At 70.4% G+C, this 13,657-nt stretch overlaps 5 protein-coding genes across 5 annotated transcripts in view; 2 read left to right on the top strand and 3 right to left on the bottom strand.

The window, feature by feature from the left end:
- Positions 1–3,256, bottom strand: part of AURANDRAFT_64665 (hypothetical protein) — a gene marked incomplete at both ends in the record, with an annotated part of 4,628 nt that extends 1,372 nt beyond the window's left edge. Inside the window, 3 exons of the mRNA XM_009039500.1 lie at positions 901–1,958; positions 2,029–2,221; positions 2,298–3,256. Of these exons, the coding sequence (XP_009037748.1) occupies positions 901–1,958; positions 2,029–2,221; positions 2,298–3,256 (2,210 nt within the window). The remainder of the gene's footprint in view (positions 1–900; positions 1,959–2,028; positions 2,222–2,297) is intronic.
- A 1,299-nt stretch (positions 3,257–4,555) lies between these two features.
- AURANDRAFT_27456 (hypothetical protein) lies at positions 4,556–5,299 on the top strand (the record flags this gene model as incomplete). Its single annotated transcript, XM_009039323.1, has 1 exon — positions 4,556–5,299. A coding segment is annotated over one exon (744 nt), but the record flags the coding sequence as incomplete, so codon positions are not given.
- A 1,598-nt stretch (positions 5,300–6,897) lies between these two features.
- On the bottom strand, positions 6,898–7,998 carry AURANDRAFT_64667 (hypothetical protein; the record flags this gene model as incomplete). Its single annotated transcript, XM_009039499.1, has 1 exon — positions 6,898–7,998. One exon carries the CDS (start codon positions 7,996–7,998, stop codon positions 6,898–6,900), a length of 1,101 nt encoding a protein of 366 aa, XP_009037747.1.
- Positions 7,999–8,433: 435 nt separating this feature from the next.
- Positions 8,434–10,401, top strand: AURANDRAFT_27185 (hypothetical protein; the record flags this gene model as incomplete). The annotated part of the gene is made up of 2 exons (XM_009039324.1): positions 8,434–9,624; positions 9,787–10,401. 2 exons carry the CDS (start codon positions 8,434–8,436, stop codon positions 10,399–10,401), a joined length of 1,806 nt encoding a protein of 601 aa, XP_009037572.1.
- A 1,840-nt stretch (positions 10,402–12,241) lies between these two features.
- Positions 12,242–13,357, bottom strand: AURANDRAFT_27171 (hypothetical protein; the record flags this gene model as incomplete). Its single annotated transcript, XM_009039498.1, has 1 exon — positions 12,242–13,357. A coding segment is annotated over one exon (1,116 nt), but the record flags the coding sequence as incomplete, so codon positions are not given.
- Positions 13,358–13,657: the final 300 nt, after the last annotated feature.

Genomic DNA, 13,657 nt, shown 5'->3' on the forward strand with positions numbered 1-13,657 from the left:
GGCACGGAGGAGGGCTCCGCGGTCGGCACGTTCGTCGGCTGATTCGAAGGCGCGTTCGTCGGCTGATTCGAGGGTTGTGGGGTCGGCACGTTCGTCGGCGCGCCCGTGGGCTCGCTCGAGACGGTCGGCGCGGCCGTCGGGACGGACGTCGGCGTGTACCTGTCGCGACGGCTTTTCGCGGCGCGCGGCGACGCGAGACGCGGGCGGCGCGCGTCGGCGTCGACGACGGAGCATAGGTCGGCGACGACGTCGGACAGGACGTGGGCACCGACGTGGGCACGGCCGACGGCGTCGCCGACGGCTGATTCGTCGGCGCCGACGACGGATCGGACGTCGGGTTCGACGTCGGCGATGCCGTCGGACGGCTCGAGCCCGTCGGCAGGCCAGACGGCTGCGACGTCGGCGACGACGTAGGCGCGGTCGTCGGCGTCGTCGAGGGAGAAGAACTCGGAACGGAGCTGGGAACGGAGGTGGGAACGTCGCTCGGCGGCGTCGTCGGAGCGTTCGTAGGACTCGATGACGGCCGGCCCGTCGGATCTGCGGTCGGCACAGCCGTGGGATAATACGTCGGCGTGAACGTGCTAGGCCGAGGCGTCGACGTGGGCACGTAGGTCGGCGACGAGGTGGGCACCGCGGTTGGACACGCGGTTGGACAGGCCGTGGGTGCCGGCGTCGGCGTCGGGCCGCCGAGCCGCAGCAGCGCTGCGAAGAAGACCCACCGCCGCATCAAGCGCACGTGACGACGCCACGGCGGGAGCCCCTACGGCGCGCGAACCGGGATAGCCTCAGGCTGGGTTTGGTCCATCGTTTTCCAGGAGGCTTCAACAAAACTCGCATACCTCAACGTGAAGAAGTGAACACGGGGGAAATGATGTTAGCGCATCAGCTCAAAGAGCCTACGCCGAGAGCGCCGCGGCGTTCATGCGCCAGTCGCTGCCGCCCTTGAGGGCCGCGGCGCCGTAGTCGGCCTTCGCGTCGCCGGTGAGCGGCGCGAGGAGCAGGTCGACGTTGTAGATGCCGTTGCCCGCCGCGGCCTTGAGGGCCATGGCCGCCGAGAGGACCTCGGCGAGGCGGCCCGCGGGGACGTGGTACGCGGCGTAGGCGACGAGGAACGCCTCGGCCTCGTCGTGGTAGGGCGCGTCGTTCGACCCGAGCGCGCAGAGCCTGTTCTCGAGGCCCGCGGGCTCGAGGTAGGGCGCGTCGACGCCGCAGCTCTCGAGGGCGAAGAGGGCCTCGAGGGCCGCGGACGCGTTCGCGAGGGCCGCGCGCTGGTACGCGTTGTTCGGCGCGCTGAGCAGGTAGAGCGCCGCGTTCGTCGCGGGCGCCTCCGGACGCTCGACCGCGCGGACCGCGGGGGCCGCGTCGACGGCTTCGGCGGCGCCGTTCATGGCCTCGTTGAACTGCCAGCGGCGGCCCGCGTAGAGCGACCGGCCGACGTAGTCGCCGGGCCCGCAGGCCGGGTCGCGGCCGCTCGACGGCCCGCGCGGCGCGACGACGACGTCGACGTGCGCGGCGAAGTCCGCGTGGCTCGCGCGGACGCCGAGGACCCAGGGCAGCACGGCGCCGAGCGTCGCGGGCCCGCCGACGAGCTTGACGTTCGTGTGCGCGGCGAGGAACGGCGACGTCGGGTCCGCGTAGGCGTCGAGCTGGGGGGACGCGACGAGCACCGCGCCGGACGCGACCTCCGCGGCGAAGGTCTCCTTGAGGGTCTCGACCATGTCCGCGGCCAAGGACCGGCCGGGCGTGCCCGGCGTCGGGTCGTAGACGAAGTGGATCTCGAAGCCGGCGTAGCCCGCGGTGCCGTTCGCCGACGGCACGGCGCTGCACTCCTCGGGCTCGGGAATGTTCGCCGCCGCCCAGCCCGCCGAGTCGCCGTCGTTCGGCGGCGCCGTCGTCTCGTCCTCCCAGCCGCCCTCGTCGGCCGTGCCGAAGCGGTTCGCGACCGTGTACTTGGTGGCCTACCGAGCATATCGGTAACGATTTCTCTTGGTTTTCCCAGTCAAAATCTCTCGAAAATCGCCGCAGGACGCCGTTCGTCGCGTGCAAACCCCAGTCGACGTGGTCCGCGTAGGAGCAGCCCGTGTTCGGGTGCACGAGGAAGTCGACGTCGGCGGGCTTGTTCGACAAGACGTACTGGAGCACGTCCGCCAGGTCCTCGCGCACGACGAAGAGGGAGAACGTCGAGAAGTCGAAGGACGACGTGCCGTGGTCCTGCGTCCACCTACCAAGTGCGTCGGTGACGATTATTCGTCGTTTCCCCGGTCAAAAGCTCTCGAAAATCGTCACGGCCGCAGGACGCTGGCGTCCACTGCGGCGGCGCGGGCATCGGGCCCGACTCGCCGGGCCCGACGAGCCAGCACGTGATGTTGTGGGGCTCCTCGTGGCCGTTGTTGTCCGGGCACGTGAGCGCGTCTAGTTCGAGCTCCGTCGTCGCCGCGTCGGTGAACGCGTTCACCTTGTCCAAACTCGCGTTCGCGTTGGGCACGTAGTAGAAGTGGAAGTGCATGGACGCGACCTGGGCGTCGCCCGTGCAGCCCGTGTTGTTCACGTAGGGCGCGTAGCACGTCGCGTCGTAGGAGCAGCTCGTCGCCCACGCGTCGTCTTCGCAGCCGCCGTAGCCGCACGTCTCGTCGCACCAGCCCTCGTACTTTTGGCCCGGCGCGTAGTTCTCGGCGCAGGACAGGTTCATCGTGTGGACGAGGTAGTCGCAGGTGTGGGCGCAGCCCGAGTCCGCGGCGTCGCACGCGTTGCCGCACGTCGTGTTGTGCGTCTCCGGCGCGGCGACGGCGGGCGCCGCGCGCGCCGCGGCGACGCCCGCCGCGGGGAAGCGGTTCGTGTTCTTGGACGTCGGGAACCCGGCGTAGACCGCGAGCTCCGACGGCGCCTTGCCCGCGGGCCAGTCGCCCTCGCCGAGGTCCGGCGCCGCGAGGACGTCGAGGTCGTAGCCGCCGCCGTTGACCGTCTTCGACCGCTGGAGCTGGAGCCAGACGATGACGTCGCTAAAGTACTTGTGCGGCACGTGCACGTCGAGGTCCGCCGCGAGGTAGATGTCGCCGGGCTTGCCGTTCGGTGTTACTTCGCAGGGCGAGATGGCGAAGCGCGCGCAGAGGTTCGCCTTCACGGCGTCCTTCGCCGCGACGGAGAATGGGTTGTTTCTTTTGTAGATAACAGCAATGTTCCAGGCCCACGGCGACTCGGCCCCGCGCAGGGCGAGGGCCGGCGCCGCGAGCAGCCCGAGCAGCAGAAGGGCTGCCATTGGACGATCGGCGCTCCGAAACGCTTCACGTTGACATTGTGAACCAGAGCGACGCGATGGCTCGCGCATAACACCTCGGTTTGTATTGTGAACCAGAGCGACGCGATGGCTCGCGCATAACAGCTCGGTTTGCAACAAACATGGACGCGCTCCGGTCCTCTCTGCGTAGCGTGCCCGTGCCGGCGCCGCCGTCGCGTCGTGCGCTCTCGGACGCCGGCCTCTTCGCGCCCGGGGCGCACCTCGTCGCGGCGGCGGTCGGGCAGGCGGTCGCGTTCAACGCGCTCGACACGCTGCGCGTGCGCTGGCAGGTCGCGCCGCTGAGCACGCCGGGCGGCATCGCCGCGTTCGCGCTGCGCGTCGTGCGCCGCGAGGGCCTCTGGGCGGGCCTCTGGCGGCCCGGCCTCGGCGCGAGCGCGGGCGGCGCGCTGGCCGCCTCGGCGGCCGCCGCGCTCTGGCTGCCGAGCGCGCGCGCAGCGCTCGCGGCCGAGGACGGCGACGGCGCCGGCTGGGCGTCGCTGCGGGCGGGCCTCGCGTGCGCCGCCGCCGCGTCCTTCGCGGCCGCGCCGCTGGCGCTGATGAAGACGCGCGCGCAGGCCGCCGCGGCGGTCGGCCCCGGCCCGCTCGCGTACCGGCGCGACCTCGGGGCGACGACGGTCGTCGGCTGGTGGCGCGGCGCGTCCGCCTCGGCGCTCCGGAGCGCCGGCGTCGGCACCGGCCGCGTCCTCGGCTACGGCGCGTCGCGGCGGTTCCTCGAGGGCCAAGGGCTCCGCGACGGCGCGCTCCGCGTCGGCACGGCGGGCGGCGCGGCCTTCTGGGCGGCGACCCTCGGCGCGCCCTTCGACGTCCTCGCGACGCGCTTCATGGCCCTGCGACCGGGCCAGACCGCCGAGGACGTCGCGGAGCTCATGCGCGCCGGCGAGAGCCTCACGAAGGTCGCCGCGGACGTGCACCGCGACCTCGGCGCGCGCGCGTTCCTGCGGGGCTGGGCGCCCCAGTTCGCGAGGCTCTTCGGCTACTTTTTGGCCTGCGGCGTCGCGCACGACGCCCTCCGCGACGCCGCGCTCGCGCCTAACGACGGGCCCCGGTAGCCCCACTCCAGGTGGAATATTCTGTCCCGGGCACCTTTGCAAGCATGGGCAAGCTTGAGATCAATGAGATGCTCGCCGGGCTTTCCCAAACACTACTTGACGCTAATGATGCACTAATGTTGCAGTCCACATTCCGGATCCGATGGCGCAGGAATTCTCGACTCGAGCGTCTGGCATGAGCTGCAAGGGCGACTGAAGCGGCCGCGACCGCGCGAAGGACGCCGCGCGCGAGCGCGCCTGGTCGGCGCTCGAAGCGTCGGGCGCCGCGCGCGACGCCGGCGGTCCGCGCGGGCGCATTCCCGATTTCGCCGGCGCGGAGGCGGCTGCGGCGCGGCTCGCGGCGACGGATGAGTGGCGGCGCGCGGCCGTCGTCAAGTGCAACCCCGACCCGCCGCAGGCGCCCGTGCGGCGGCGCGCGCTCGAGGACGGCAAGACGCTTTACGTGCCCGTCCCCTGCCTCACGGCGGACACGCCTTTCCTGAAGCTGGCGCCGGCGGCGCTCGCGGCCGCGGGCGTGCCCTTCGCGGACGCCTCGGACGCCGCCGGCGCCGCGAGGCACGGCGAGCCCGTGCGCTTCGACGAGATGGAGCCCTTCGGCATCGCGGTCTGCGGCACGGTCGCGGCGGCGCGCGATGGCGGGCGCCTCGGCAAGGGCGGTGGGTTCGCGGACCTGGAGATGGGCGTATTCCGACACTTTGGGTGGATGACGGCGGCGACGCCCGTCGCGACGTCGGTGCACGAGGCCCAGGTCGTCGACGCGCTCGACGTCGCGCTCGACGCGTGGGACGTCCCGCTGGACCTCGTCGCGACGCCGGGCGGGCTCGTACGCACGGGGACGGCGCTCCCGAAACCGCGCTGCACCGTCGCCTGGGACGCCGTGCGCGCGGACCAGCTCCGGGACATCCCGTTCCTCGCGGCGCTCCGGACGCAGATGGAGGAGGGTAAGCCGCGGTAAATGAGATCGCGCCGGCGAGCTTTCATGTTCGTCAGGCGCGAAGCTACAGTGGTCGGCTTCGAGTCTCATCCGGGCTTTAACCCGCGGACCGGCGTCCGCGGCCGAGTCCTCGCCCAGTCGTCCTTGAAGTCAAGTTGAGATTATTGAAGCGGGCGCATCGTGAAGCCTCGGAAAATGGTGCGTCTCGGACAAAAGATCGCTACTCTGGTTTTCATAGCTTGACTATTTTCTATATCCGGATATGGCGCATCGTGATGGGCTAGCTTGAGATGCTCGCATTCCAGTGGTTGCTCGGCCTCGCCTGCGCCACCGCTGTCTCAAAGAAGAAAATCGGCTGGGCGATCAACACCCGCGACGAAGCTTTGCCGCAGACGAAGCAGCTGTTCACGCGGCATTCCTGGGCAGCCGCGGCGCTGCGGCGCGACGCGACCTCGGGCATGCTCGTGTTCTCGGACACGGTGCACGAGGACTGGGAGAACGGCGTGCTCGTGCGTCCCTGCTGCGGCGGCGCGGACCTCGGTCGAAATCTGGCTACCGCGCAGCAAAAACGAGAGAGAACGTGGCGCGCGATGCTCGAGCTCCTCCCGGAGGACACCTGGTTCTTCGTGAGCACGGAGGAAGACACGCGATATGGCTGCGTACGCGCCGCGCGCGCAAAGACGACCCGATGCCCAGTAGGTGGTGGAACGTCACCGCGCTCGAGGACGTGCTCGGCGGCCGGCTCGGACCCGAGGCGCGGCTCCGGCCGATGCGGCGCGACCTCCAGTGCAAGGTGCACAAGGCGCCGGCGGACGTCATGCGGCCGCTGCTCGTCGGCGGCGGCCGCTGCAAGGCCGTCGTCGGCCCCTTCGTCGTCATGAACCGCCCGCTGCTGTCGCTCTTCGCGAACGAGTCTCTCCTGCAGAGGTGCCGCGAGAGCTACCTCCGGACGAACGCGACCGCGAGCGACGAGAGCTTCGTCTACGCCGGCGCGGCGTACAACAACGACCACCTCATCTCCTACTGCGCCTTCTCCTTCTTTCCGAGGACCTGGTCCAGCTACCGGCCGTACAACCCGCTGCTCGCGCGGCTCTCGGTGTCGCCCAAGTTCGCCTACAGCATGTACATGCCCGATTTTCACGCGCGGATAGCGCAGCCCCGGCGTCCGACGATCGGCAAAAAAAAACACCATCGTTCGTCGTAGGAGCGGCCCATCCTCTTCCACTACAACGCGGCGCGCGCGTCCGCGGAGGACGAGCTGGAGCGGCTCCTCCGCGGCCAGGGCGGACGCTGGCGGATCCGCGTCGGGCGCGGCGGGCGGGAGCCCGTCGTCGCGTTCCACCACGCGACCCCGGCGGATCGCGCCTACTTCGATAACGGGACCTAGTCGCCCGTCGTCGCGTTCCACCGCGCGACCCCGGCGGATCGCGCCTACTTCGATAACGGGACCTAGTCGCCCGTCGTCGCGTTCCACCACGCGACCCCGGCGGATCGCGCCTACTTCGATAACGGGACCTAGTCGCCCGTCGTCGCGTTCCACCACGCGACCCCGGCGGATCGCGCCTACTTCGATAACGGGACCTAGTCGCGCGTCGCGCGCGAAAAACTCGCGTCCCCCCTCAGCCCCACGAGTCGCCGCCGAGCTGGATCGTCGTGCGCGTGAGGTGGGCCTTGAGCTTCTTCGCGCGGTCCTTGGACTCGCAGAGCTCGGTGAGGCTGTCGGCGTTGATGCTGTTCTTCGCGGAGACGGCGCTGTGCATCGTCGTCTGGAAGTCCGTCTGCCACGCGTCCGTGAGGCCGAACTGCCACTGCGTGCCCGAGAGGGCCTGCTTGCGCTCGCGGTTGACCTGCTTCTGGTGCTCGAGGGACGCGCGGCCGGGCCCGGCCTCGGGCAGGTCGAAGTCGCTCGTGCGCCGGTTGTAGAAGCCGTCGCGGCTCCGGAGGTTCGGGTGCGCGCGGAGGCAGTCGATCTGGCCGCGCTGGAAGGCGACCTTCTTCTCCTTGCCCTCCTCGACGAGCTTCCGCCGCGCGCGCATCATGTCGACGGGGCTCCCGCAGGCCGTCGCGAGCGTCCGCTGGCGCCGCTTCTCGTCCGTCTCGAAGTCGGACCGGTCGTAGACGTTGCTCGGCCAGATCTGGTTGCTCGCGTACTTGAACTTGAGCACCATGGCCTTCGTGTCGAGGTGGCCGCCGGGGTTGTTCTTCCGCGCCTCCTGGAGCGAGCTGTAGAGCTTGTGGTCCTGCGCGTACTTGCCGCGCTCGCTGTCGGCCTCGTCGAAGCGGACGCCCGCGCCGCACTCCATGACGCGCCGCCGCTCCTTGCGCTCCTCGTCCTGCTTCGCGTACCTCGTCTTCGCGTCGCCGTCGGCCTGGTTGAGGCGGTAGGTGCGCAGCATGCCGCTGTTGAGCTCCGTGCCGGACTTGACGGCCGTCCGCCAGTCGGCCATGTCGTCCTTCGTGCCGAACTGCCACTGCGTGCCCGCGAGCTCCTGGCGCTTGACCTTGTTCTCCGCGCGCATGCGCGCGATGGCCCGCGGGCTCACGATCTTGTGGTCCAGGATCGCCTGGCCCGCGGCGCGCGCCGTCGACGTCAGCCGCGACACCATCTTCTCCGACGGCGACGCGTTCCCGTAGACGCTCTGGCGGAGCAGGAGGCCGTCGCCGGAGAAGCTCGACTTCATCGTGCTCCCGCTGCCGCCCGCGACGAAGTTCCCCGCCATGGTCGGGCCCGGGGGAGCGCGGAAGAGCGGAGGGCTGCCCTCCTACCCTCCCAGATTGCGTTGGACCGGGGCAAGGTCGGCCAGAGCCGAAATGGTGAACTCACTGGTGAACGCTGCCACTCCAGCGATGGAACCTTGCTAGAGCTTTGCGTCCACGAGTAGCGCACTCGCCGCAGCTAGCGCAATCAACTCTTAGAAAAAATGAACGTCGCCGCGTCGGCGGACGCGAGCGCGCCGTGCGGCGGCGGCGGCGGCGACGTGGAGGACCTCATGGAGCCCGGCGACGTCGTCGGCGTCGTCGACAGCGTGCGGTCCCTGGCGCCCTTCGCCGACGCCGGCGAGCGCGCGCTGCACTACGAGAACGAGAGCGTCGAGGACATCTACAAGCGCTGGGACGACCTCGTGAAGCCCGAGGACATGGACGGGTTCCAGCGCATGGTTTTGGGTTTGCTCGACGCGGGCGTGCCCGGGAGCGAGCGCGCGCTCGCGGCGGCGCTCGCGCCCCTGCGCAAAAAGTACAAGCTCGCGCCGCGCAAGGCGCAGCTGCTCCACGCCTACCGGAGCCTCCTGAGCACGGGGCACCTCGACAAGCGGTGCGTGCCGCTCGAGGAGGTGCTGACCACGAAAGCGTCCAAGTCGCAGAGCGGCGTTTTAGTAGTCACGGTGCTCACGTCGCCCTACCCGAGCGTCGCCGGCGGCAAGAAGCAGCGCTTCTCCTGCAAGTGGAACTGCTACTATTGCCCCAACGAGCCGGGCCAGCCGCGGAGCTACCTCCGCGACGAGCCGGCCGTGCTCCGCGCGAACCAGAACCAGTTCGACGCGGTCATGCAGTTCACGGAGCGCTGCGCGACGCTGGCGCAGAACGGCCACCCCGTGGACAAGGTCGAGCTCCTCGTGCTCGGCGGGACCTGGGCGTCGTACCCGCTCGAGTACCGCGAGGCCTTCTGCCGCGATTTGTACTACGCGGCGAACACGTTCTGGCAGCGGGCCGACAAGCGGCCGCGGCGGTCGTTGCTGGAGGAACAGACCTTGAACGAGTCCGCGGCCACCAAAATCATCGGGCTGACGCTGGAGACGCGGCCCGACACCATCGACGAGGACGAGATCCGGTTGCTGCGAAGCTACGGCTGCACGCGCGTGCAGCTCGGCGTCCAGCACGTCGACGCGGCCGTGCTCGACCGCGTGAACCGGGGCCACGGCCGCGCCGAGACGGCGACGGCCCTGCGGCTGTTGAAGGACGCGTGCTACAAGGTCGACATCCACCTCATGCCGAACCTGCCCGGCGCGACGCCCGCCGTCGACCTCGCGATGTTCGACGCCGTTTTGTACGACGAGGACCTCCAGGCGGACCAGTGGAAGATCTACCCCTGCGAGGTGACGCCCTGGACGGTCATCAAGAAGTGGTTCGACGAGGGCTCCTACGTGCCCTACGCCGAGGACGCGCTCGTGGAGCTATTGATGGACGTGAAGAGCCGCGTGCACCCGTGGATCCGCCTGAACCGCGTCGTCCGCGACATCCCCTCGAACTACATCCTGGGCGGCGTCGACGCGCCGAATCTTCGGGAAGACATCCTCGTGGCCATGCGCCGCCGGGGCCTGCGCTGCAAGTGCATCCGGTGCCGCGAGGTCGGCGACATCGGCGGCCTGAACCAGCTCGGCGAGAAGCACGGCGCGCGCGACGCGAACCGCGGGGGCGAGGGCCTCGCGGAGACCAAGGGCGCCAAGGGCCGCATGACCAAGTCCCAGCGGCGCGCGTCCCGCAAGGGCGGCGAGAAGGCGCGCGCGAAGAACCTGGGCCGGAGCCGCGCGAACCGCGACGGCGTGCTGGCGAGGAGGTCCGGCGAGAAGCTGGTCCGCGGCGCGGTGCTCACGCGGCGCTTCTACCGCGCGTCCGGCGGCGACGAGCACTTCCTGAGCTTCGAGACGCGCGACCAGCACACGATCTTCGGCTTCGTGCGCCTGCGCCTGCCGGACTCCAAGGCCGCGCCCGCGGCGGCCTTCGAGAGTCTGCGGGATTGCGCGCTCATCCGCGAGCTCCACGTCTACGGCCAGCTCGCGCCCGCGGCGACCAAGTCCACGCGCCTCGCGTCGCGCCTCTTCGACAGCCAGCAGCACCGCGGCTTCGGGCGGCGGCTCATGGAGGACGCGGAGGCCATCGCCGCGCACGCGGGCTTTCGCAAGATCGCCGTCATCGCCGGCATCGGCACGCGCGACTACTACCGGCGCATGGGCTACGTGCTCGTGCCGGACGGCGGCTACCTCATCAAGGACCTCGCGACGCCGCCCTTCTTCGCGAAGCTGGCCCTCGCCTACGCCGCCATCCTCGCCTTCGCGGTCGCGGTCGTGCTTTTCGGGGGCGACGCGGACGGCGCGACGCCCCTGCGCGGGCTCGTGCTCCGATAAACTGGAAATTTAGCTCGCCTCAAGTCCAAGTTTTTATGCAGACGGCTCATGGCATGTGTAGTTGAAGCGGCGTTTAACATATCCCGCCGGCGGGATATGTTAGCAGCTCCAGGGCGCGCGCGCTCAGCAGCAGGACCAGTACTTGTTCTGCCAGGGGTTGTTCCACCAGTCCTCGGAGTCGCGGTCGATGAACGCTGGGCGGACCCAGGGCGTCGGCGCCCACTCGCGGCGGCACAGCGCGGCGACGAGGCCGTCCTGGCCAAAGTAGACGCGCAGATTGCCGACGAGGCCCCGCGTGAAGGGCAGGTCGAAGTCCTCCGTGTTGTGGAGGTAGTCGAGCTTGTGCGCGCGGAGGAACTCGTTCGTCGTCATGTTCGTGAGCGCGAGGAAGGCGTGGAAGGCGAGGAAGCCCAGGGCGACGAGGAAGAGCACGCCCAGGGCCGCCGCGAGGAAGAAGGCGCGCTCGGAGCCGCTGAAGACGTCGGCCCACTTCACCGCGGCCTCGGCGATCGCCGCGAGGCGGCCGAGCGCGACGGTCTGCGCGAGGAGGAACGCGAGGAAGCGCGGCCGGTTCCGCTCGCCGATGGCGTTGCCGAAGAAGGGGCAATAGTGGTCGTAGGTGTAGACCCAGCGCCGCGCGGGGCGGCAGTAGGCCGCGCGCATCGGCGGCCACGCCGGCCAGGGCAGGAGCGTGCTGAACGCGTCCTCCGTCGCCGCCGCGAGCTTGATGCGCTCCGTCGCCGCCGCCGCCTCGCGCTTGCGCTGCGCGTAGTCGCCCTCGTCGGGGTCCGCGCGGTCCGGCGGGTTCGCGAAGCCCGGGTCGCTCCACTGGCAGAGCGCGTAGCAGCACGCGGCCGCGGCGACGCACGCGAGGGCCGTCGTGGATTCCGGGCCCGTCGCGTCGCCGTGGAGGGCCGTCCCCGCCGTGCCCCGGAGCAGCCAGAGGAACAGGACGTTCAGAGACGCGTAGACGGCCGCCGCCAGCGCCTTGGACCGCGTCGACAGGCGGAAGTGCATGGACTCGAGGTCCTCGGCGCCGCCGTAGCCGAGGCCGCGCATGCCGAGGTCCCGCTCCTCGCGCTCGTCGAGGTCGATGTCGTTGAGCTCGAGCCCGGGCGACTCGGCATCGCCCCCAGACGAGGAAGCGCGACGCATGCTTGGTTTGGGGCAGCTTCTTTGCGCAAGCCGGTTGAAGCCGCGCTTTCCCCCATACGCCCGAGTGCAGCAATACTCTTTTTTAAACCTGGGCGCCCTCGGCGAGGAACCTGCGGAGCGCGTCCGCGGCCTCCTCCGCCTCGTCGGCGTCGTCGTCGTCGTCGTCCGAGGACGCGGACGCGACGGGCGCCGGCTCCGCGTCGTCGTCGTCGTCGTCCGAGGACGCGGACGCGACGGGCGCCGGCTCCGCGTCGTCGTCGTCGTCGCCGCCCTCGGGCTCCGGGTGGTCGGCCTCGGCCTTGGCGAGCCAGGCGTCGAGGGTCGCGCGCTTGTCGAGGAGGAGGTCCAGGGTCACGTCGAAGTGCGACGCCTTGGTGCGCTTCGCGATGGCGGAGAGCGCGTCGACGAGCGCGGCGTCGTCGAGGAGCCGCGCGGTCGCGACGCCGCGGACGCTTCGCTCGGGGAAGGCCGCGGCCTCGGCGAGGAGGAAGTCCTCGGCGGCGGCGTCGATGGCGACGGTGAGGGGCGCGTGGTCGAAGGCGAACTGCTCCTCGAAGCGGCGCGCGTCCGCGCGGCGGACGGCGTCGCGGTCGTCGCGCTTCGCGGCGTCGAGGGCCGCCGCGAGCGTCCGCGCGGGGTCCGCGACCGTGGACGCGTCGCAGACCAGCTTCGTCGCGCCGGCGCAGGGGAGCTCGTACTTGAAGTCGCGGAACGTGCGCTCGAGCACCGTGACGAGGCCGCGCGCGCCCGTCTTCTCCTCGGCGGCCTCGGCGGCGACGGCGGCGATGGCGTCGCGCGTGACCTCGAGGTCGACGCCGTAGCCCGCGAAGTCGCGCTCGTACTGGCGGAGCACGGAGCCCTCGGACTGGAGCAGGATGAGCTCCAGGTCCCGCGCGCCGAGCGGGTCGACGGCGACGCGCACGGGGATGCGGCCGATGAACTCCGTCTCGAGGCCCGCGTCGACGAAGTCGCTCGACGTCGCCTTCTTGAGGAAGGACTTGGGCACGCCGTCGTCGGTGAGGCCGTCGTCGCCGCCCGCGGCCTCGAGGCCGAAGCCCATGCTCCGCTGCTCGTGCTTGCGCTTGAGCCGCTCGTCGAGGCCCGTGAACGCGCCCGAGAAGATGAAGAGGACGTGCTTCGTCGACACGCGCGCGGGCTGCGCGGGCTTGCCGCCGAGGAAGATCTCGGGGATCATGCCCGACTGCTTGTTCACGGAGATCTCGGTCTCCTCCATGACCTTGAGGAACGTGCTCTGCACGCCCCGCGCGCCGCCGCCGACGGTCGCGCCGCCCGCGCCCGTCGTCGACGTGCCGCCCTGCTCGCCGCGGCAGAGCTTGTCGACCTCGTCGACGTAGATGATGCCGTACTGCGCGAGCTCGACGTCGCCGTCGGCCTGCTCCACCAAGTTGCGCACGAGGTCCTCCGCGTCCTCGCCGACGATGCCCGTCTCCGTGAACTTCGTCGCGTCGGCCTTGACGAAGGGCACGCCCAGGAGCTTCGCGAGCGTCCGCATGATGTAGGTCTTGCCGGACCCCGACGGGCCGAGGAGCAGGATGTTCGGCTTGCTGTACTCCGCGGCGCGCTCGCTCGCGTCGCTCAGGCACCGGCGGACGACGTTGTAGTGGTCGCAGATCGCCACGCTCAGCACCTTCTTCGCGTCGTCCTGGCGCACGACGTAGCGGTCCAGGTGCTCGCGCACCTGCCGCGGCCGCAGGTCGAAGCGCGAGATGCGCTCGAGCGCCGCGGACCGCTTCTTCTCGGTGGTCTTCTTCTTGGCCTTGGACGCCACGGGCGGGATCATCATGAAGGGGCTCTCGTCGTCGTCCTCCTCCTCGTCATCATCCTCGTCGTCGTCGTCGTCGTCCTTCTCCTCGTCGTCGTCGGCGAAGACGAAGAGGCTCGGCGCGCCGTCGCCGTCGAGGCTCACGGCGCCGTTCAGCTTCTTCGCGCCGCGCCCGCTCGACGGCCGGGACCGCGAGATGGCCTCGATGATCTGCTGCTGGAGGAGCTCCGGCAGGCTTTCCATCGTGATGACCTCGTTGTCGTCGTCGTCGACCGCATCGTCGTCGTCTTCGTTCGCGTCGTCGGCGGCCGTTCTCAG

The sequence above is a fragment of the Aureococcus anophagefferens genome, assembly GCF_000186865.1.
Source record: "Aureococcus anophagefferens unplaced genomic scaffold AURANscaffold_11, whole genome shotgun sequence".
Lineage (NCBI taxonomy): Eukaryota > Pelagophyceae > Pelagomonadales > Pelagomonadaceae > Aureococcus > Aureococcus anophagefferens.